Source organism: Camelus bactrianus, chromosome 20, assembly GCF_048773025.1.
Source record: "Camelus bactrianus isolate YW-2024 breed Bactrian camel chromosome 20, ASM4877302v1, whole genome shotgun sequence".
Taxonomy (NCBI): Eukaryota; Metazoa; Chordata; class Mammalia; order Artiodactyla; family Camelidae; genus Camelus; species Camelus bactrianus.
In genome coordinates, this window is record NC_133558.1 from 20,220,568 (window position 1) to 20,243,585 (window position 23,018).

General features: G+C 48.8%; 3 protein-coding genes and 3 non-coding genes across 9 annotated transcripts; 5 read left to right on the top strand and 1 right to left on the bottom strand.

The window, feature by feature from the left end:
• Positions 1 to 365: 365 nt before the first annotated feature.
• HSPA1L (heat shock protein family A (Hsp70) member 1 like) lies at positions 366 to 3,908 on the bottom strand. 4 transcript variants are annotated; one of them, XM_010961484.3, is made up of 2 exons: positions 3,791 to 3,908; positions 366 to 2,622 (listed from the first exon to the last, which is right to left on the bottom strand). In XM_010961484.3, exon 2 carries the CDS (start codon positions 2,607 to 2,609, stop codon positions 684 to 686), a length of 1,926 nt encoding a protein of 641 aa, XP_010959786.2. In that variant the 5' UTR covers positions 2,610 to 2,622; positions 3,791 to 3,908; the 3' UTR covers positions 366 to 683. The 4 variants fall into 4 exon arrangements, with proteins under 4 accessions (XP_010959786.2, XP_074204489.1, XP_074204487.1 ...); XM_074348388.1 differs by lacking the exon at positions 3,791 to 3,908 and adding an exon at positions 3,687 to 3,789; XM_074348386.1 differs by lacking the exon at positions 3,791 to 3,908 and adding an exon at positions 3,329 to 3,634.
• A 417-nt stretch (positions 3,909 to 4,325) lies between these two features.
• On the top strand, positions 4,326 to 6,763 carry HSPA1A (heat shock protein family A (Hsp70) member 1A). Its single transcript, XM_010961482.3, has one exon. It carries the CDS (start codon positions 4,546 to 4,548, stop codon positions 6,469 to 6,471), a length of 1,926 nt encoding a protein of 641 aa, XP_010959784.3. The 5' UTR covers positions 4,326 to 4,545; the 3' UTR covers positions 6,472 to 6,763.
• Positions 6,764 to 14,397: 7,634 nt separating this feature from the next.
• LOC105074048 (heat shock 70 kDa protein 1B) lies at positions 14,398 to 16,874 on the top strand. The gene has a single exon (XM_010961483.3). It carries the CDS (start codon positions 14,616 to 14,618, stop codon positions 16,539 to 16,541), a length of 1,926 nt encoding a protein of 641 aa, XP_010959785.3. The 5' UTR covers positions 14,398 to 14,615; the 3' UTR covers positions 16,542 to 16,874.
• Positions 16,875 to 20,581: 3,707 nt separating this feature from the next.
• Positions 20,582 to 20,644, top strand: LOC123618703 (small nucleolar RNA SNORD48). Its single transcript, XR_006727158.1, has one exon. It is a non-coding gene; the product is annotated as a small nucleolar RNA SNORD48 (small nucleolar RNA).
• Positions 20,645 to 21,097: 453 nt separating this feature from the next.
• On the top strand, positions 21,098 to 21,164 carry LOC123618708 (small nucleolar RNA SNORD52). Its single transcript, XR_006727163.1, has one exon. It is a non-coding gene; the product is annotated as a small nucleolar RNA SNORD52 (small nucleolar RNA).
• A 320-nt stretch (positions 21,165 to 21,484) lies between these two features.
• LOC141574293 (small nucleolar RNA ZL8) lies at positions 21,485 to 21,566 on the top strand. Its single transcript, XR_012501203.1, has one exon. It is a non-coding gene; the product is annotated as a small nucleolar RNA ZL8 (small nucleolar RNA).
• Positions 21,567 to 23,018: the final 1,452 nt, after the last annotated feature.

The window sequence follows — 23,018 nt, forward strand, 5'->3', positions numbered from 1 at the left end:
TTAAAGGATGTAATAATGGACTCTGTGCGTGCTGGATCTCCTAGACCCCACCTCTAAGTGACATCAGCACATCTAGCAGAAGTTTGTGCCTCCAACCCCAGGTGGAACCCTAAGCACCTAGATCAGTCCATCACTAAATATTAGCAGTAACTAATTAGGAACTACTCTAACTGGGGTTAAAGGTGCCTTATGATCCAAAGTTGTTTTCCTGCTTCAAACAATTAGCCCATGAAAATTCAAATACTTTGCCCTTACCCGTTTAATCATTCACAATTTGCTCACAAGCAGACCACACATGCTCTCTCTACAAACTCTCCTTTTCCCGAGTTTTCAAGATAAACACAATCTAAAGATACCAGAAGCAATTTGCTTTAGGAACAAATTTACTGAGGGACAAATAACCATCTACACAGGAAGAAGAAAGTTGGGGAGGCCAGAAATAAATAACAGACATTCAAATTCTGCAAATGGTTCAGAGAGGGGCCTAGTTTTCCTAACAGTCTCATTTCAGAGTCAGAAACAGGACATTGGAGTGTGAAAGGTGGTATGAGACTCCTCCATCATGATCCAAAAAGGATGGTAATTTAGGTTCAGGTCAATTCAAGAATCATAATCATGTTTGAAGATGAGGGAAACAAAATTCATCTTAGAGGCACCCTAGAACCCTCCAGCTCCAGATAAGATTAATCTACTTCTTCAATGGTGGGGCCTGTGGCAGCCCTTCCAGGTGTATACCCTGTTCCACATGAAGGCCCAGTGCATCCTCCCTGGTAGAGCTTTGTGATGACTGGGTTGCACACCTGCTCCAATTCCTTTCTCTTATGATCAAACTCATCTTTCTCAGCCAGTTGATTGGCCTCCAGCCATGAAAGAACCTCATTGCATTTATTCAGTATTTTCTTTTTATCAGACTCACTAATCTTGCCCTTCAGGCCTTCATCACTCACAGCACTCTTCATGTTAAAAGCATAGGATTCTAATGCATTTTTGGCAGCAATTTTCTCTCTCTGGACCTCATCTTCAGCTTTATATTTCTCAGCATCCAGAACCATGCGCTCAATCTCTTCCTTGCTCAGCCGGCCCTTGTCGTTGGTGATGGTGATCTTGTTGGCCTTGCCCGTGCTCTTGTCCATGGCTGTTACATTGAGAATACCATTTGCATCAATGTCGAAGGTTACCTCAATCTGGGGCACTCCCCTGGGGGCAGGAGGGATTCCAGTCAGGTCAAAGCGCCCCAGCAGGTTGTTGTCCCGAGTCATGGCCCTCTCGCCCTCATACACCTGAATCAACACCCCAGGCTGGTTGTCTGAGTAGGTGGTGAAGATCTGCGTCTGCTTGGTGGGGATGGTGGAGTTGCGCTTGATCAGGACGGTCATCACGCCCCCGGCCGTCTCCAACCCTAGGGACAGGGGAGCCACATCCAACAACAGCAGGTCCTGTACCTTTTCAGACTTGTCCCCCATCAAAATGGCTGCCTGTACTGCAGCCCCATAGGCCACTGCCTCATCGGGGTTGATGCTTTTGTTGAGATCACGACCATTAAAGTAGTCTTGCAGCAGCTTCTGAACCTTAGGTATGCGGGTGGAGCCCCCCACTAAAACAATGTCATGGATTTTAGCCTTATCTGTTTTGGCATCCCGAAGAGCCTTCTCCACAGGCTCCAAGGTGCCCCTAAACAGGTCTGCACACAACTCTTCAAACCGGGCTCTGGTGATGGACGTGTAGAAGTCAATGCCTTCATAAAGTGAATCAATTTCCAAGTTGGCCTGGGTGCTGGACGACAGGGTCCTCTTGGCCCTCTCGCAGGCCGTGCGCAGCCGCCTCACGGCCCGCTTGTTCTGGCTGATGTCCTTCTTGTGCTTCCTCTTGAACTCCTCCACAAAGTGGCTCACCAGCCTGTTGTCAAAGTCCTCCCCACCCAGGTGCGTGTCCCCAGCCGTGGCCTTCACCTCAAAAATCCCGTCATCTATGGTCAGGATGGACACATCAAATGTGCCTCCACCCAGATCAAAGATTAGGACGTGTCGCTCTCCCTGACCTGCTTTATCTAAGCCATAAGCAATGGCAGCAGCTGTGGGTTCGTTGATAATTCTTAGCACGTTGAGACCTGCAATCACACCTGCATCCTTGGTGGCCTGGCGCTGAGAGTCATTGAAATAGGCTGGCACGGTGATCACAGCATTGGTGACAGTGTGGCCCAAAAAAGCCTCAGCAGTCTCCTTCATCTTAGTCAGTACCATAGAAGAGATTTCCTCAGGGTAGAAAGCTTTTTTCTCCCCTTTGTAGGACACCATTACCTTGGGCTTGCCTCCTTCATTGATTACTTGAAAAGGCCAAAGTTTCATATCTGATTGCACTACAGGATCATTAAATTTCCTGCCAATCAGACGTTTGGCATCAAAGACAGTGTTCTGTGGATTCATGGCTACCTGGTTCTTGGCCGCATCGCCGATGAGCCGCTCGGTGTCCGTGAAGGCCACATAGCTGGGGGTGGTGCGGTTCCCCTGGTCGTTGGCGATGATCTCCACCTTGCCGTGCTGGAACACCCCGACGCACGAGTAGGTGGTGCCCAGGTCGATGCCAATGGCCGTACCCTTAGCAGCAGCCATGGTTTTCCTAGGCCTGTGGAGAGAGAATAAGATAAACTTTTGGCTGAGAACTTTTTAATTTTATTTATTTTTAATTGTGGTGAAATACACATTACATAAAATTTACCATCTTAATCATTTTTTGGCACACAGTTCAGTAGTAAGTTCATTCACATTGTTGTCCAACCAATCTCCAGAATCTTTTATCTTGCAAAACTGAAATTCTAGACCCATTAAACAACTCCTCCTTCCCCTCTTCCCTCAGCTCTTGGCAACCACTATTCTTTCTCTCATCATTTGACTACTCTAGGTACCTCATGTTAGTAGAATTATACACTAATTCTTCCTTTTTGTGACCAGCTTATTTCACTTAGCATAATACTTCAAGTTCCTCTATGTTACACCATGTGTCAGAATTTCCTTCCCTTTCAAAGCTGATTAATTTTCATTGTATGTTATGTGCCACGTTTTGTTTATTCATTTATTCCCTCTGTAGCACTTGAGCTGCTTCCACCTTACAGCTATTGTGAATAACTCTGCCACATACTCTGTGTTCAAATATCGTTACTGTGTACAAATTTTTTTTTTGTGGCACAGTGCTTTTTGGACAAGGTAGGGAAAAGTACTCCTAGCCAGCTGTAAGGGAGTGGGAGACCAACGGCATCCGCTGTTTTCAGTTTCTCACAGGACCTCACTCAACTGCCTGTTTCTTTGTGACAAATTTCATTCTGAGATTGTACCTGTCTCCTGCTGAGCTCAGATTATTTGCAGTTCTGATCGCCCCAGGAGACATCAATCTCCACAAGTGGGTTTAGCTAACCTCCTAGTCTCCTTTTACTCTCTTTAGGGATTGGTGGGAGTAAATCCTGGCCACTCTGAAGATGGCTGCTCGGAACCCAATCAAGCCCTCACGGTTTTCTCAGGCGAGGTGCTGCTCTTCAAGGCAGTTTCTTTCTCTAACCTTTTCACAAATAAAACTCCTGTCATCTGGAGACAAAAACAGACCGGCTCCTCCCTCTTTCCGGCAGTTCTGACCAATCCCAGCCACCTCAAAAGACCTCCCCCCCCACCTTCCCTGGTTGGCCAACGCCCCCATACCTTAGACTTAAACAAACTAGGTAACTTTCCAGCACTGCCTCAAACAAGGACCAACTAGTCTTGCCTTTTCCCAGCTCATTTCAATCAGAGCCCTCTTGGCTCACCTAGTATCCCGCCGCCTTCGATCCAGTTTGATAGGGTTCGGACTGCGGAGCCCCTGTAGCTGGGGGCTCCCTCAATATTCAAACTGCGCAGACGGTGTCCCCCCACCCCCCACCCGCCCGCCCTACAACTCTGACCCGGCTTCAGTCCTATCCTCCAGATTCCCTACTAGTCCGTGACGTCAGAGGCAGTATCTCCATTGTAACGCGACTCGGCGGCAGGAAGCGTCAACACTCACGCCCCACCCTCCTCTCCAAACCCGCCGCCGCCCCGCCCCCGCAGTCGGCTGACCCCACTAACTCTCTACCCCTTCCACCTCCCCCTCCCTGTGACAGTGCCCAGCCCAGCAAGCCCCAGAAGAGTCTGGAGAGTTCTGGGAGGGGCGAGATACAGGACGCTGATTGGTCCCAGAAAGCCAGGGGGCAGGACGTGAGGCGAAACCCCTGGAAAATTCCCGACCTGGCAGCTCCGCCGAGCTCGGTGATTGGCTGAGGAGGAAAAAGGAGGGGCTCCATGAAGAATTATAAACACAGAGCCGCTCAGCCCTAGAGCAACTGCAAGCCCCTGAGACGGGAGTTGCGTTATGTAGTCCGTGAGGACAGCTTCTGCAGACCCACTGCTTCCGAGGACCACCCCGGACGACACCGGCGCGTTCAGTTTAAGGCTCCATAAACGATCCAGCTCCTTGTCACCGATCCCGTCAGCCGTTTTCAGGTCTGAAGCTCATTGCGGGGCGGAGAAAAGGCAGGGCACAGGCATGGCGAAAAACACGGCCATCGGCATCGACCTGGGCACCACCTACTCTTGCGTGGGGGTGTTCCAGCACGGCAAGGTGGAGATCATCGCCAACGACCAGGGCAACCGCACCACCCCCAGCTACGTGGCCTTCACGGACACCGAGCGGCTCATCGGCGATGCGGCCAAGAACCAGGTGGCGCTGAACCCGCAGAACACGGTGTTCGACGCGAAGCGGCTGATCGGCCGCAAGTTCGGCGACCCGGTGGTGCAGTCGGACATGAAGCACTGGCCCTTCCGCGTGATCAACGACGGAGATAAGCCGAAGGTGCAGGTGAGCTACAAGGGGGAGACCAAGGCGTTCTACCCCGAGGAGATCTCGTCGATGGTGCTGACCAAAATGAAGGAGATTGCCGAGGCTTACCTGGGCCACCCGGTGACCAACGCGGTGATCACCGTACCGGCCTACTTCAACGACTCGCAGCGCCAGGCCACCAAGGATGCGGGGGTGATCGCGGGGCTGAACGTGCTGCGGATCATCAACGAGCCGACCGCCGCCGCCATCGCCTACGGCCTGGACAGGACCGGCAAGGGGGAGCGCAACGTGCTCATCTTCGACCTGGGTGGGGGCACGTTCGACGTATCCATCCTGACGATCGACGACGGCATCTTCGAGGTGAAGGCCACGGCCGGGGACACGCACCTGGGTGGGGAGGACTTTGACAACAGGCTGGTGAACCACTTCGTGGAGGAGTTCAAGAGGAAGCACAAGAAGGACATCAGCCAGAACAAGCGGGCCGTGAGGCGGCTGCGCACGGCCTGCGAGAGGGCCAAGAGGACCCTGTCGTCCAGCACCCAGGCCAGCCTGGAGATCGACTCCCTGTTCGAGGGCATCGACTTCTACACGTCCATCACCAGGGCGCGGTTCGAGGAGCTGTGCTCGGACCTGTTCCGGAGCACCTTGGAGCCCGTGGAGAAGGCTCTGCGCGACGCCAAGCTGGACAAGGCCCAGATCCACGACCTGGTCCTGGTGGGCGGCTCCACCCGCATCCCCAAGGTGCAGAAGCTGCTGCAGGACTTCTTCAACGGGCGCGACCTGAACAAGAGCATCAACCCCGACGAGGCAGTGGCCTACGGGGCGGCGGTGCAGGCAGCCATCCTGATGGGGGACAAGTCTGAGAACGTGCAGGACCTGCTGCTGCTGGACGTGGCTCCCCTGTCGCTGGGGCTGGAGACGGCCGGGGGCGTGATGACCGCTCTGATCAAGCGCAACTCCACCATCCCCACCAAGCAGACGCAGATCTTCACCACCTACTCGGACAACCAGCCGGGCGTGCTGATCCAGGTGTACGAGGGCGAGAGGGCCATGACGCGGGACAACAACCTGCTGGGGCGCTTCGAGCTGAGCGGCATCCCACCGGCCCCCAGGGGAGTGCCCCAGATCGAGGTGACCTTCGACATCGACGCCAATGGCATCCTGAACGTCACGGCCACGGACAAGAGCACGGGCAAGGCCAACAAGATCACCATCACCAACGACAAGGGCCGGCTGAGCAAGGAGGAGATCGAGCGCATGGTGCAGGAGGCGGAGAAGTACAAAGCCGAGGACGAGGTCCAGCGCGAGAGGGTGTCCGCCAAGAACGCCCTGGAGTCTTACGCCTTCAACATGAAGAGCGCCGTGGAGGATGAGGGGCTCAAGGGCAAGATCAGCGAGGCCGACAAGAAGAAAGTGCTGGACAAGTGCCAGGAGGTGATTTCGTGGTTGGACGCCAACACGCTGGCCGAGAAGGACGAGTTTGAGCACAAGAGGAAAGAGCTGGAGCAGGTGTGTAACCCCATCATCAGTGGACTGTACCAGGGGGCGGGTGGCCCCGGGGCCGGTGGCTTTGGGGCTCAGGCCCCCAAAGGGGGCTCTGGGTCTGGCCCCACCATTGAGGAGGTGGATTAGGAGTGCTTCCCCTGGTAGCTCATGTTTTGTTATGGAGACGGTTGGGTTCAAGACTTCTCATTGCCTTATATCTGCCTTTCATCAGCTCTCAAGTATGCAAGTTGTTTTGAAGTGAACTGTGTTTCTTGGTGAAGTTACGAACTTGCTATTTTTTCAGAGCCTAAATGTAGAGGTGAATGTATACTGCCATCTTTTGTTCATTTTCCTTTTTGTAATATTCATGTCAACACAGGCTTTTTGTGTGTGTGTGTGTGACTGTTTACTTCAAAGTGAATAAAGTCAAATAATTTGAGTGATGTCTGCTTGTTTTATTTGAGGTCAGAATGGTCTGCCTAGGTTGTCTTTCTTACAGGGTCTAAAATGGGATGGCAATGTGCCTGTTAGATAAGGTTAGTGATCTGGAAATTACGCACTGCATTGTGATCCACTTTTAGGCAAATAGTATCCTGGGGAGGCATAAAACTGTTTGTTTTGAATGGTTTGGGTTGGTGGGCCCCAAATATCAAGGGTTAATTGGCATGGTTGCCTCAAGGCTGCTGAGGGGAGTGACCTTGGATAAAAATGGCCTAAAAATGAGCTTGGTAGTGGCGGTGTTCCTGGAGAAGCAGAAAGAAAGGAGAGGCAGTTAGATGGTCATGGCTGCCTCTTCCTGTGAGTACCTGTGATGTGTTAAAGCCTTGTTACTTAATCTGAATTCTGCATGGAAGAGGTGAGTCCTGAGTTGACAGTGAGGAGGTGTGAATTCGAGCCCTGGCTTGCCTGGTTACACACAAGTAGGTTAGTCACCGTGGTCCCTAGTTTTCAGTTTTTAAAACGAAGGGGTTTGGCCTGATGCCTCAGCCTGTAGTTCTTACTTCTGAAAGAATGCTGAGAATTTCCAGCAGTGGTTACCTACCTACATTTTAAGGATCCCAATGAGTACCTTAGGGAGGTGTCATTGAGTGTTTTATGCCCCAACAGGAGAACTCCAGTATTTAATTGCTCTTGCCTACCAGGCACTGTACTGGGGCCTTGTAGGTGTTTATTAATCCTCATCCCATCCACCTCACTGAGTTTAATTAGTGTTTGACTTGCACAGATGGACATCTAGGAGACTTAAAAGATACTTGCTTAACTAAAATTATTTATTTCAAGGTTAGAAAAAACAACCAGTTCAGCAAAGATGTTGGATCTGGATTCCAGCTCAGGTTGTATCAGTTTTTGTCATGCTGCCCCAAGTGCACACGGCTTTTGTTTGTACGTGTCTGGTTCTGAGTTGTTTCTACCCTAGGTTTTACAATCAGTACTTCATGCTTTTACTCTGTATAATCCTTGACAAATATGTCAAGGGATGATGGCAGAGGATTAGTATTTGTTAAATTAGAAGAGAGAGAAAAAACCTGCAGCCCTGTAGCAGGAAGACTTGCCAAAGACTTCCTTCCCTTTGAGATGCCCTAGCTGCTAGCATGCTAGAAATAATCCACTCCGCAGCTTCTTTTTTGGCACAATTCTCAAGGCTTGGGGTGTGAGCCCCTATAAAAATCAGTTGTGTTGAGGGATTACAAAGATGTTTTTGAACGAGATAGAGGTGATGGTTTTCACAACATGTGTATGAACTAGGAAGCACTAAATTGTACACTTTAAAATGGTTTATGTTATATGAATTTACTTCAAAAACAGTAAAAAAAAATTGTATCAACATTCTATAAAAGCACTTTGTGAATTTGTGTACCTCAAGGCCCACCAAACCTTTCACTAAACACTTGCCTTTGGAGAAAATCCAGTATTATGGGAATGGCACATACAGGTTGACCTTGTCCTGGAAGTTTAGAAATGGAAATCCAAGAAATGCTAGGCTTCCAGGCCAGCTTATAACGACACATTTAACCCTCAAAGTAGTTCAGCTGTTACACTGTGGGCTCTAGCCACAGGTGAATCAAACTTCATGGGGATGTGCACTTGCTGCAGGACTTCCTCTACCCCTTAGAGTTGCAGGAGCATTTGACTGTCATCTACATATAATACAGTAACTCTTCAAGCCAGCACCTACTCCATTATTGGGGGGGGGGGGGGTTGCAAAGGAGGGGGATGGCAGGGGATGGGGAGGGTAGGTAGAAGAGGGTGGAGACTGAAAAGGACAAACACCTTTGCTAAGAGAGGTTAGGGGGGAAAAAGAGGTTAGGGAAATCTCCAGAAATTACCTTGAAGAAAATGAGTTCCTATGGCTAGGTCAATTAAGATTACTGAGTAGGTGTTTTATTAAGAAGTGAATTTTTTTTTAAAAAAGTGAAGATCGTATTGCTTGCATACCCTTGTACAGAGTACTTTGAAAATAATCAGCTTTAATCTAAGCTGCAGGAGATGAAGTTGAGCAAGGAGAATGTAGTGCCATCTCTGGAGGAAGTGGTGTTTTGCATAGCAGCAGGAACTTCGAAGGAGAGGAGGTGCATGGAGGAAAAACAATTGTAGATGAAAGAATTTTTAAAATCTAATACCTTCCCTAATTCCAATCTCACTTATTTCCCTATGCCAGCCCTCAGAAGGCAGGTGGCTCTAGTAAAGTGACTGATTTTATGTCTTTAAAGCCCAGGGTATCGCTTTATTAAATAAGTAACACACATACTGTTATTCCTGGTGTTTAATAGGGTTCTGCTATCAGCAATTTTAAAAATACCAAAACAACAAATAACTTAAAAATGTGAGATAAGTGGGCAGAAACAGGCTTTAGGTTAAAAGAGGTTATTTCAGGTAAAAACCCAATATTGGCGATTTCTGAGGGGCAATCCTCACCGTAAGGATAAGAAATCGTAACTGTCAAAATTCTTAAACCAATCACCTTAAACCCGTCCCCTAGGGTTACTCGTAAAGTATCCACTTTAGTTCAGTGGGACAGAGCAACCTCGCCAGTTCCTTCGCCTTCCCCTAGCTGCAGCTCATTAAAACGATGTTAAGGGGTCTGGTAGCGGAGCGAATTAACGATGAATTCACGATGCCGAGGTAAACCCGCTCCACCCCGCCGGCCCCGATCGCGCCCAGTGCAGAATCGGGGAGGGCACAACAGGGCACACAGGTTGGGAAGACGGGGGAATCCCACGAGACCAGAATAACCCGCGAGGGCCCTCGACCTTTTTAACCCTCTAAACGTCCCCACGGGAACCAGGACTAGAGTAGGGAGGTGAGGTGGCGGCAGAGAGAAACCAGCAGCCTCCCGTCTGTGGCCCGTCCCAGCACAGGGCCAAGGCGCTTTCGCCTCAGGGACGATGGGGACTTTCTCTTCTCGCGTCTGGCCACTCAATTCATCTGGCTTACTTGTATGAGTTACAAAATTTTCTAATGTTTTAGTCTAATAAGTTAGCGAGGTTGAGTGAAACACCACAGGACTCCCCCTTTATTCACTCCTTTAATCCGATTTTGAAAAAACCACCGCAAAACGCCGGCACCAGCCAGGTAGCTCCGCAGCCAGGCAGCTCCACGGCCAGCCCCGCCGGCAGGCCCCAGCGGCGGCCCGGCCCCGCCCCGCCCCTCCCCGCTCGCTCTATCTGGGTCTTGCGGGCTCTGGCTCCTTGCCGGCTTCGGGCTGTTCCTGGAACTTTCCGGCGTTCTCTGGGCTCGAAGGCGGGGACTGGCTCGTAGGAACACTCCTCAACAAACAAACTGTCCACCCAAGTCTCCCCACCCCCCAACGCTACCCTAGAACATCAAGCTTAGTCACGGCTCTACATTTAGTTTCCAGAAGATTCTCTGAACTGTGTGCCAGCCTAGCCATAGTAACAGAGTTCCCCCTCCCTTCCCCTCTTTCTGACTAACCAGTCTGCTATGAAGGGAAGGGGAGGCGGAGCTGGGAGAAGCTGTAAGGGTGGAAAAGGTGGGGGCGATAGTAGTGAGAAGCAGGAGTCAGGAGGGGAGGCCCTGGCGGGTCACAAACCACCGGGGTGCCCCTAATGGGCGCAGAGCCCTGACATTCACTCTTCACTCCCCTCTTCTGTGGCCATTTGTTTTCCTCGTTTTAGAGAGTGAATTGATAGCATCTGTGTCGGTATTGGCAGGAGTCCAAAACAAGGAGCATGAGGACATGTGGGTCAATTACCAGCTCTGTAATTACCTGTCCGGGTGACTAGACCAAGTCACTAAACCACTGATCCTTTGTGCTCATCTATGAAAATGGAAAGATTTGGCTGAATGGCCTCTGCCTGAAAGTTTTTAAGATAGTTTATTTGATAAACTGAAAGTAATACCATAGTCCTGGTAGTAGTCCTCAACCTTGTAAGCACCTCAGTGAGAATGTTTGAGGTAAGAGATGAGAGTGTGGGACCCCCAACAAAAGAAGGGAACTAAAAGAAAACTTTTGAGCACTATAGAGGAACTGTACTGTTATGGAAACGACAGGCCAGCCAAGAAACAAGCACCACTCGGAGGGTTGGAGTACTCAGATGTATTATGCCGGCGGGCTCAGAGGGGCTTCTCCAAAGCTCTGAGCACCTCCAAGATGTGCGCATGAGGTTTTACAGGGTAAAGTACAAGCTTGGGGTATTTGGCCAATAGGCATGGAACAGCCTTAGCAGCATAATTATCACAAAAGTGGAGGCAGGGAGGCAGCAAACCAACATTCCAAAGCCAGATATATGTCTTTGAAAATCCAGCTGGCTAGCAAAAAAAACATGAACAGCAAACCAACACTAATTAACCTAGATTTACAAGTTAGTCTAGCAGAACTCAGATCAGTATTCCAATACTTAGATTTGTGAGTTATCTTGTTAGACCAGCCCGGTTTTTCCTTCACAGTACTAAGGCCTCACCATAAGTATTATCATTGTAATCTTTGATGCCACATTTCTGTGACATATATACTGTTTATTCTAACTTAGAGATATAGAGACTTGCAAGTACTTCATTGTTAAAGAAAAACAGCCTCAACAAGAAAGTGTTCCTGAATGTGAGACAGAAGTAGAGTCCTGATGCAAATCCAGGTCTTCCCTTTCCCTGTTTTTTTCCGATGTTGCTGGAAATCTGCAGGGTTCCCAAGTCATTGAAGCCTTTGCCATTTGGCAGTTAAAAAAAAAAAAAAAAAAAAAAAGCCTGGCTCTTTTGCTTTCTTCGGATAAACCTAGAATTATACCATTTTTTAAAAAATGAATAGAATTGAGGGGAAAAGGATACTGTTTGAAAAACTATAGGAAAAAGGAGAGAGAAGGAAAAAGATCCTGCAGTTACAGGGTGAGGAAGGCTCCCCTCCCCTACACTTCCTGCTGCTGGCAGTCAGCATTCTCCACACTCTCTCTTCACAACCCCATCTTAAATTTTACCTGACATCCCATCTGACTTGGGGAACCTGAGCTTTGATCTTTCCAAACATCAAACTCCATAAAAATCTAATTCCAAAATTAGTCAAATTAAAATGCTGGAAAATCTCTTGGGATTCTTATAATCACCTTGGACACCAATTAAACCTTTAACTGAGTTTCTGCCTTGGGAAACATCCAGTGCAAAAGGAAAGACGAAATTCAAGAGACTTTCTCCTTGTAGGATATGGAAAAGGAGTACAGATGTTTTTGGTTTCCAGGCTAGTCCACAAAGAGAGACAACATAAAAGGTAGATCAAATACAATATGTATGTGACTGCCTCATTCATGGAAAACAGCATTTTTGAACTGCTCTTGTTCTGGTACCCCAGCAGCAGCAAAATTTAATGTGCTATCACCATGTTTACCTGCCAGTGGAGATAGTGATGCCCTTTGCTTCAAGACAGAGGCATACATACAACTGCAAATTTGGAGACAAGAAATGAGTGAATCCACAACTGCTGCTGGTAGCCAGCTGATGGTGAGGAAGCTTGGGGGGTGGGAGTGAGGTCAGGGGTCTCTAGAAGTGTTCATACACTGGGCAGCTAAGATGGAAGTTTGAGGAATCCCCAGCCAGGGACTGCATAAAGAAATGGAAAGTTCCTGAAGTTTGACCAGTTCGACTAGATTAAGGAGGTGAGTCATTAGGGAGTCACATCTGAATGTAAAAAAAGTTACCGCTTACGTACACACACACACACACACACACACACACACACACACAGAGGTTTGTAAAAGCAATCTTTTTACAACATCAGTTTAGATTAGCCTGATCAAATTATATAATAAACAACTGAATACTCTTGGATTCCAGGAAGAAGTGTCTACGTGTGTGTGTGTAAAGCCAACTGAGCAAGAGTGTTCAGAAGCAAGATTTCTCCTCTTCATCAAAAACTGCCTCCTCCTACTTGTGCTCTGTGCTCAAGAGATGTGGGTATGGAAATGAGTCTATTTTGCAGGGTTGTGAGCCCCATACTCTAGCTTTACTAGCCCTCACATTTTCTTTTCAGGCATCTAACAAGGGGTCTTGCATTGCCCACAAAGGGTGAAGAAACAAAGGCCAAAAAAATTTTACCAAATTTGACTGTATTTAAAACAAGGAGGATATGCACAGAAAGTTGAAATCTAGGATAAAAAACTAATTGGATGAATTAAGTGCTCAGCAAATAACCTGAAATTTTTTTGGGGGTAGGGTATATAGCTCAGTGGTAGAGTGCATGGCTAGAATGCATGAGATCCTGGGTTCTATTCCTAGTACCTCAACTAACTAAATAAATAACCTTAATTATACCCCTGTCCCCAAAAAGAACCTGAAGTTTTTAGAAGAGCTGGAACCTGGGTCTGGCCAGTCTCTCCCACCTTACAGCATCGTCCTGACCAATCCGCTTAAAATGGACCACCTGCCAAGGGACTCTAACATATGACGCTGTTAAAGAGGACTGAACGTTCTTGCCCCCCCCCCCCCGCAGGCTCACCACCACACCACATTTATCTAAAAGTGGTGGACAACCTAGGACAGCTGCAAGTGACAGGGCAGAAGACCAAATTCGCGACCCTGAAGTTAACCCTGGCACTACCCATCATCAGAGGCTGAACCGGGAATTAAGAGAGAAAAGAGGGAGGGGAGCGACCCGGATCCCAGGCTGGGAAGGACGAGGAATGGGAGAAGCCCAAAAGGCCTAAAGACAGTTGAATTTCTATAGAAAAAGTTTTTTTGTTTTTTTGTTTTTGCCCTCTAGCCCCAGTCCAGCCCAAGGCAAAGGGAAGTGGCTCTGGACAGGGACAGTGCCCAGCGGATCCAGCCTGGCCTTCCCTCCCCACACTCCTTAACCTTCTAAGGCGTTGTGAATATTCTCCAGTTTAAGAATCGTTTACCTGATTGCTTCTCTTTTGAAAATTCAAACTCCACCATCCTCAGATATTCCATCTATAAAGGGCTAAAGATGACGTCAAAAACTATATTGCATTATCTCTTCCCTTGTCCTTCTCATTTTAAAAATAGAATAGGAAAAACGCCACAGACGGCCAAGACCAAGGCAATCAATCCTCCCGCAGCCCAGACAGGCAGTCCCGCCCCTCCGCGCACCGGCCCAAACCGCGGCTCCTTCTATCAGCGTCAGGCTCCAATTTGGCCCACAGATACCCTACCCTCTTAGAGAAACTCGGGAACTTTCTGTATTTTGGGTGACCCCGGAGTCCTGTAGCCCTTAATCCTACTTTAAACCACCAAACTAGTTTGAGCCCCAGGAGCCTCTCATCGCCCTACAATTACAAGCCTAGTGCTGATCTTTCTAGTCAACTTCAAACTACTTGGCTGACCACTCGCCTGAAAACGGAGACTGTTGGGCGGAGTCAAAAATGACCCTTTCCAGCGCCTCTCCTCCCTCCCCTTAGGACTCTGGTTTCCTCCCGTGAATCCGAGAAGAGTCTGGAGAGTTCTGGGAGGGGCGAGATACAGGGCGATGATTGGTCCCAGAAAGCCAGGGGGCAGGACGTGAGGCGAAACCCCTGGAAAATTCCCGACCTGGCAGCTCCGCCGAGCTCGGTGATTGGCTGAGGAGGAAAAAGGAGGGGCTCCATGAAGAATTATAAACACAGAGCCGCCCAACCTCAGAGAAACCGCAAGCCAGCCACAATCTAGGGAGACTTGTGGCGTAGTCGGTGAGCGCAACTTCGGCAGACCCACTGCTTCCGAGGACCACCCCAAGCAGCACCTGAGTGTTCAGTTTCCGGCTCTACGAACGACCTAGCTCCTCGTCGCCGATCCCGTCAGCCGTTTTCAGGTCTGAAGCTCATTGCGGGGCGGAGAAAAGGCAGGGCACAGGCATGGCGAAAAACACGGCCATCGGCATCGACCTGGGCACCACCTACTCTTGCGTGGGGGTGTTCCAGCACGGCAAGGTGGAGATCATCGCCAACGACCAGGGCAACCGCACCACCCCCAGCTACGTGGCCTTCACGGACACCGAGCGGCTCATCGGCGATGCGGCCAAGAACCAGGTGGCGCTGAACCCGCAGAACACGGTGTTCGACGCGAAGCGGCTGATCGGCCGCAAGTTCGGCGACCCGGTGGTGCAGTCGGACATGAAGCACTGGCCCTTCCGCGTGATCAACGACGGAGATAAGCCGAAGGTGCAGGTGAGCTACAAGGGGGAGACCAAGGCGTTCTACCCCGAGGAGATCTCGTCGATGGTGCTGACCAAAATGAAGGAGATCGCCGAGGCTTACCTGGGCCACCCGGTGACCAACGCGGTGATCACCGTACCGGCCTACTTCAACGACTCGCAGCGCCAGGCCACCAAGGATGCGGGGGTGATCGCGGGGCTGAACGTGCTGCGGATCATCAACGAGCCGACCGCCGCCGCCATCGCCTACGGCCTGGACAGGACCGGCAAGGGGGAGCGCAACGTGCTCATCTTCGACCTGGGTGGGGGCACGTTCGACGTATCCATCCTGACGATCGACGACGGCATCTTCGAGGTGAAGGCCACGGCCGGGGACACGCACCTGGGTGGGGAGGACTTTGACAACAGGCTGGTGAACCACTTCGTGGAGGAGTTCAAGAGGAAGCACAAGAAGGACATCAGCCAGAACAAGCGGGCCGTGAGGCGGCTGCGCACGGCCTGCGAGAGGGCCAAGAGGACCCTGTCGTCCAGCACCCAGGCCAGCCTGGAGATCGACTCCCTGTTCGAGGGCATCGACTTCTACACGTCCATCACCAGGGCGCGGTTCGAGGAGCTGTGCTCGGACCTGTTCCGGAGCACCTTGGAGCCCGTGGAGAAGGCTCTGCGCGACGCCAAGCTGGACAAGGCCCAGATCCACGACCTGGTCCTGGTGGGCGGCTCCACCCGCATCCCCAAGGTGCAGAAGCTGCTGCAGGACTTCTTCAACGGGCGCGACCTGAACAAGAGCATCAACCCCGACGAGGCAGTGGCCTACGGGGCGGCGGTGCAGGCAGCCATCCTGATGGGGGACAAGTCTGAGAACGTGCAGGACCTGCTGCTGCTGGACGTGGCTCCCCTGTCGCTGGGGCTGGAGACGGCCGGGGGCGTGATGACCGCTCTGATCAAGCGCAACTCCACCATCCCCACCAAGCAGACGCAGATCTTCACCACCTACTCGGACAACCAGCCGGGCGTGCTGATCCAGGTGTACGAGGGCGAGAGGGCCATGACGCGGGACAACAACCTGCTGGGGCGCTTCGAGCTGAGCGGCATCCCACCGGCCCCCAGGGGAGTGCCCCAGATCGAGGTGACCTTCGACATCGACGCCAATGGCATCCTGAACGTCACGGCCACGGACAAGAGCACGGGCAAGGCCAACAAGATCACCATCACCAACGACAAGGGCCGGCTGAGCAAGGAGGAGATCGAGCGCATGGTGCAGGAGGCGGAGAAGTACAAAGCCGAGGACGAGGTCCAGCGCGAGAGGGTGTCCGCCAAGAACGCCCTGGAGTCTTACGCCTTCAACATGAAGAGCGCCGTGGAGGATGAGGGGCTCAAGGGCAAGATCAGCGAGGCCGACAAGAAGAAAGTGCTGGACAAGTGCCAGGAGGTGATTTCGTGGTTGGACGCCAACACGCTGGCCGAGAAGGACGAGTTTGAGCACAAGAGGAAAGAGCTGGAGCAGGTGTGTAACCCCATCATCAGTGGACTGTACCAGGGGGCGGGTGGCCCCGGGGCCGGTGGCTTTGGGGCTCAGGCCCCCAAAGGGGGCTCTGGGTCTGGCCCCACCATTGAGGAGGTAGATTAGGGGCCTTATTTTTGCCTTTGTTTTGTTTGAGACAGAGCAGACCCCAAGGATTTTGATGTTGCCCTGTGTTTTAGTCCTCTACTATGTCAGTTCATTGTAAGGTTAGGTTGTAACTTCATATAATTTTCTTGTTTTTGTTATTCTTTGTGTTATAACCAATGTGTTCACATCTCTGCCTTTCACATAAGTGGGTACTGTAAGTGTGGCTTTCCTTTTTTTTTTCTCTGTTGAATCAACACTGCCACCCTCTGTCTTATTTTTTGCTTTGTAAACACACCAAAGCTCATGGAATTTTTAATTTGTATACTTAAGGAATAAAAATAAAACGAAATATATGTGTCTTCTTTTATTTGGAGAGGGGTAATGGACTCTTCTCGGAATGTTTGAATTCCATAGGCCATGAAAGGGCAGTGCTTTTGAAGGGAGTTTTACACATTAGGAGCCATCACCATGGCTATTTGTGCAGGGACTTTATTGGAGGTGCTAAATTACATCTGTGACAGTAAACAAATTCCATGTGCCCATTTTGATTTGTGGGTTTTGTTTTAGGGCAAAGTGGGGATGGGGCTGCAATAGGGTTGTGGGGAGGAGAGGCTGGTGTGGGTTTAAAGGTGGTATTAAGAGGGGTTCGTGTTCCTTATTCTCTTGCACCTAATGTGTGCAGAGCCATTCCTTTTTCATTTGACCTGTGAGTCTTCCAGTCTTTTCTATAAGTTCTAAGCAAATTTAGGGGTGGGCAAAATGGTAAATAAGATACAGAATCACACTCGGTTTTATAAATCCCACCTGGGTGACCAAGTTTATTTAGCATTTTAGTTTAGGTCACCTCCTTGTAAAATACAGCATTTGAATGGCTTCACTTAGAAGTGGGCTATAAGCAAGCAACATCTTCAGCCATGATGACGAGCCGCAGTTACCCACCCAGGAGTCTGGAGAAGTGAGATACTGAGTTTGGGGACATGGTAATAAAGAGGGATGGGCTAAGCACTGTACCTGGTTCTTTGAGTCACTCCCAAAATCCTCAGTAATTCTCATCACACCACTCTCTACCCTAAGTATTCTAAAGCATTTTTCATAGGTTAGCACATGGAGGTGGTCACTTAAGCTATATCCAGGGCAAAATTAGCAACAAGAGATGGTTTTGAGGCCAGAGTTTTTTTCACACTACCTGATCATGGGGGTTGGCCCTGGGTGGTTCCTATCTAAGTGGTGATTTTACCTGAGTTTTAACGATCAGTATCCTCTTTTTCCTTTTAATGGACAATCTCAAAATAATAGCAACTTTAATAGCACATTTAATTATGAAAAGAGGAAATAAAAGCTGTGCAGCATAGAGCTGGGAAGATGAGGAGATGGGCTTTCCTTTCACACAAGCCCTTCCCTTTGGGGTTCTTCTCACCTGAGCAGTTAAATGTCCTGAAGAGTTTCTCTAGCCTGATAGAATCCCAACCTTTCTTCCAAAAACTTAACTTGAGAATATCTACTCCAAATCAAAGTTCCATGTGTTATTTCTCAATAAATGCTTCCCCTCTGGGAAATTAAAACATTTTAAGAATGACAAAGTGTGGGAAACCTTGCAAAGGAAAAAGTACCATATTGGTTCCAGGACCAGTTCCCAAAGGCTGGTTTTACTCACAAGATAGGTGAACTATAATATACCCTCTGATCATAGCATATGGTATATGCAGTTTAATTGCTGCAGCAGCAGAAATGGGGGAGGTGGCTTTCTTAACTTTTTAAAAATTTAATCTGCCAGGCAGTAGAGGGAATTAATCTTTTAACTTCAAACCACTGGAGTCGTGGTGTATACCGAAATCATTTGACGGGGCTAGGTCCCCCAGGAGTCAGAGTCTCTGGGACTGGGCAAAGGCATCATATAGAATTAAAAGTGCCTGGTTGTTCTGAATGTGCGGCCAAGGTTTAGGAAAAACCACTGCACCAGGGGCTACTCCTGATTGTTTTTAGAGGGATGGGGTCACTGGAGAGTAAGGACAGAAAGATGTCAGTGCTTCCAGGAGCAGCAGCTGGTGGCAAGGGGCTTTCTGCTGTGAACCAGAGCCAGAAGGCTTCAAAGGCCTTAAAGTTTTGATTCCCTAGCAGCAGCAGCAGCAGCAGCAGCAGCAGCAGCAGCAGCAGCAGCAGCAGCAGCAGCAGCAGCAGCAGCAGCAGCAATGATAAAGGTTAGAGAAGTGGCCAGCAACAGCAAAATGAGCCAAAAAAGAATTCCTGAGGCTGGCCCAATTAGTTTCATGAATTCTCATTAGGGAAGTAGTTCGTTAGAAAGCAGCATCAGAACATGAGAAGTCATCGCCTATACACTTCTTGAAACTTAAAATCACTTTTCAAGATCAATGATAGGAAGGGCTCAACCCCTGGAAGCTGAGAAATGTGTCAAACAAACAGGTGAATACTGTAGGATTCTTGGAAAAGACTTTGATGGACGCCTGAAGCCTTGGAGGAAGGGAGGGCAGACTGAACAATAATTGCAGGAGAAAAAAATAAAAGGATACATTTCCTGCACCCATGATTGCCTTCATCCAATTTTGCTCTGTGCTCTCTGTGCCTAAATTACGTGGCTCAGAAGACTGATTGCGTGTAACTTGGAACTCCCAAATCATCCTGGTAGATGGGACTGTCTCACAAAAGATGAAGAAAAAGATGTCAACATACATCGCCAAACTCTATCTGCATAAATGAAGAGTTACAGAAGGGGTCAGAAAAGAAGGATCTGGGGTAATGTATGAGTTGATGGATTAAGAGCAAGTGACTAGATTGCTGAGAGAGTGAAAACTAGCCGAGGGAGAATAGGGCCTGTTGCCCTCCACCCCAACATGTTTTGCGTCCAACCAACCTGAAACTTTACGGTGCTATTCACAGTGTACTGAGCACTTCCACCATTTCTGGCCCAGTCCCAGGCCATGCACTACTGCACTACTCATGAAAAGGACATGGGGAAATGGGGAATAGCTGTTTATAGGCACAAATTTCAGTTTTGCAAGATGAAAAAGTTCTGGAGATCGGTTGCACAACAATATGAAAATGTTAACACTACTGAACTGTAAACGTTAAAAGCTTACAATTTTTTTTTAATGTACCAAATTGTGTATTTTAAATACTTGTTCACTATACCTTAATAAAGTTAATACAAAAAAAAAAAAGAGGCATGAAAGTTAATGTGCCTGACAGGTCTACAGGTTGGAATGAGGAGGCGATTTCAGATTTCGCTGGCTAGACGGAGCGGGGTGACAGTCCCTCGGAGTGACCTGGACCCAACCTGGGACAAGTGAAGACAAGAGAGAAGTCCGGGGGTCATTACTCAACAGAGGACTGGACTCGCTGAGAGACCGCCAAGAAGAGCGCTCAGTTGCGCGCGCACCTGACAGCGCTGGGGACTTTGTGCGGCCTGGCCAGTCAAGTCACCTGTTTTTTGTTTTTCAAAACTCGCAAAACATCTCCGAATATTTGCCCAGAAGAGTGTGCAACATTCACCCGTAGCCTCTCTTTCACTTTGTTTCAGTCTTGTTTGGACGAGCGATGGGAAAAATGCTTCGGGTCAAGACAGGCATCTAAGAAGACAGCCATGCCCGTCAGGCCCCCGACCCCACGCCGCCATAAATAGCCCCGGCCGAGCGTTTTTGGGTCTTTTCGTGCGGTGAAGTCGTGGGGAGCTGCTATGGGAGGTGTATGGTGTTTGCCGAGGGTGCTGCGGACCTTTCCCCGAATTAAGGGAAGGCGGCACCCTGCGCCATCTTTGCACAGCTGCCCGCGTGCAGGTACCTCAGGGCCCTGCTGATTGAGGGACCGCACTCTCGGGCTGAGCAGGATGAACTGCCATTACAGACTAGAGTTTCTGATGTCTTTGTGACGCCAGTGCTTGGAACTGACCCAGCCTGGGGCAGGGGGGACTCCTCTGGAGTCAGCCTAGCCTCTGCTGACTCACTGTTTTTTTTCCCCAGGGCCCTGATTTTGGAAGCCGGATCTGCAGCTCCACGGGGGTGAGTGCAGTGTGCGAGATGGCGGTCGCACTGGGGGAGGACGGAGGTGATGATGAACCCAGGTGATTCTGAGTGTCTCGCTGACGCCATCACCGCAGCGCGCTGAACACCCCTATCCCCCTGGCCGGGATTCCTAGTAGTTGGTCTTGGGGAGAAGTTGATGTCCAGGAACCCTTAGTGATCACTTATTCGTGTGTCGTTTTTCCATTAGGGGTTTAAGACGTCCACCAGTGTGTTACCCTTGAATAAAGGTGAGTATTAGGGGTGCGGGCGCTCTCAGCGGCTGTCCCAGATCATGTTTTTAACTTCAGATTTTTGTCTAAGCCCGCTTAAACCTGCTTCCTCCACCCCTTTTTCGAATACAAACTTCCCTTCGTGCTGGGTTCCTCTGGTGGAGCTGGCGCTATCCTCTGCAGTTATAAATTTGTTTTCCATTTCTCCTCTTGAACATCCCAGCCCTGAACTCATAATTATGTTAGATCCTTATACTGGGACCGTTGTTTTTGAATGTTTTAGGTCCCTACCAGTGGTGGCTTCCGTTGATCCAGGTCTCTCTAAGTTGGGAATGATGATTTCTCAGACTAGAGTCTCTGATGCTGGTCCTGATGTCAAAATTAATTTCTGACCCATTTGGGGAACCTGGATACTTGGATTTCTGAGAAAGGCTAATGGAAGGGCTGTAACTGTCTTTTTTCATGAGTTGTCCTGTTTTCATCTTTGTAGCATGAGAGCTTTGGAAGCCCAGCCAGGGGCAGTGCCCCTTCACAGAAACTGAGGGCTAGCCTGGTGACTGAAGGCCTAAGGTTTGGAATTCTTTTGGAGAAGTGCTGTTGGGATGCCTAGGTAATAGTTCCTGCCACTTCAACAGCAGGCTGTGACAAAAAGTGGAGAGCCACATGCCTTCTACCCGGGTACTATGGTAAGTCTCTTTGCTGGTTTTTCTTCCATTCTGAGTGGTAGTGATGACCTGGTTGGACTAGAGTCTCTGAGCATTTCTCTGAGGATCTTTGAAACCACCTGATCCACTCATGCTCCTTTCCATGCTGTGTGGCAACTCCCCTGCCTACTCAGACTTTTCTCTTTAAATTGATTCATAACTGCATTAGCTTTGGGTATATAACATAACAATTTGATATTTACATATATTGGAAAGTGATCGTAAGTCTATTTACTGTTACCATACAGTTGGTCCTTTTTACCCAACCCCCCTTTCCCTCTGATAACCACTAGTTTGTTCTCTGTATGTATGACAGATTCATGCTTTAATACCAGCTATTTGCATGTTTTTAATGTGTTGCTTTTATGAAATTTCAGGATTTTGCTGGCAAAGGATGTCCCCTATCTGGTGTTGGACAGACCCTAGGAACCATACATCTTTCCTGCAGTAACCCTTGTAAGCAGCTGTCAGCTTACTGGAGGAGGGGAAACTGCCTAGAAATTTTGGGGCACTTAAATATCAGACAGCCTTTATTTTGTCTTAAGTACTTTATCAAAAGGATTCCAATAAAATATTTTAAAGCAAATAAAAAATAGATTGGTCTCAGTGAAAACAATATGATACAGAAAGGTTAGGGAGGTGAAGGTTCACCACTAGTCAGTGAGCCTCACAGCTGACGTCTAGCTGGACCCCTTTACAGCTGTGTACAAAAAACTAAGGTTTATTACACGTTGACACTAATGTTAAGGATTTCCAAATATTATATTTGAGAGTTTTATGATACCATTAACACAGGCATCCAATTTACCTTTTGATAGATTTGTGAAAACAGGTTGTTCAGGTATATTTTAAAAGAATATACTTCTGGTGGTTGTCAAGGGCTGGGGAAGGAGGAGTGAGGAGTTATTGTTTAAATGGTAGAGTGTTTTACAAGATGAAAGGAATTCATGGGGATGGATGGTAGTGATAGTTGAATGGTATAATAGATGTATTTATTACTCTCAAGCTGTATGCTTAAAAAGGTTAAGATGGTAAATTTTATGTGTATTTCACCATAATAGAAATTTTGGGGGAAAAAGCATCTCTTGTTCCTTCTTGTCAACATCGCAAAGGTGGTTCCCTACCAGCATGTACAGAGTATGCTGCTGTTAGACTGTACTATAAATTATCCAGTTTGTTTTAGGCGGCATTAGATTTCTGGTCATGCTGTAGTATACCAGTGCTGATTCCCTGTTAATTTGCACCCATATGAAGTTGTGTTGAATATATTTCCAAAAGTAGAATGTCAGTGGCAGGATTTGGGCATTTAAAATGTGTGTTCCATAAGGTTGTCCAGTTTACACTTCATCTGCCCCTTCAGAGTGCTTGTTTCTCCATTCCTGCCCTCACTATTCCAGTGGTAATACTTTTTAGCAACAATGTACCTAACCATCTGCATCTTCCTACTGAGCATTTCCAGGTTGGTCCCCATCACTTGTTAGCAAAGATTTTTTCCCAGCCTTTATTTTCCTTAATCACCTTTGTTAGTTTTCTTTTTTTCCTCTT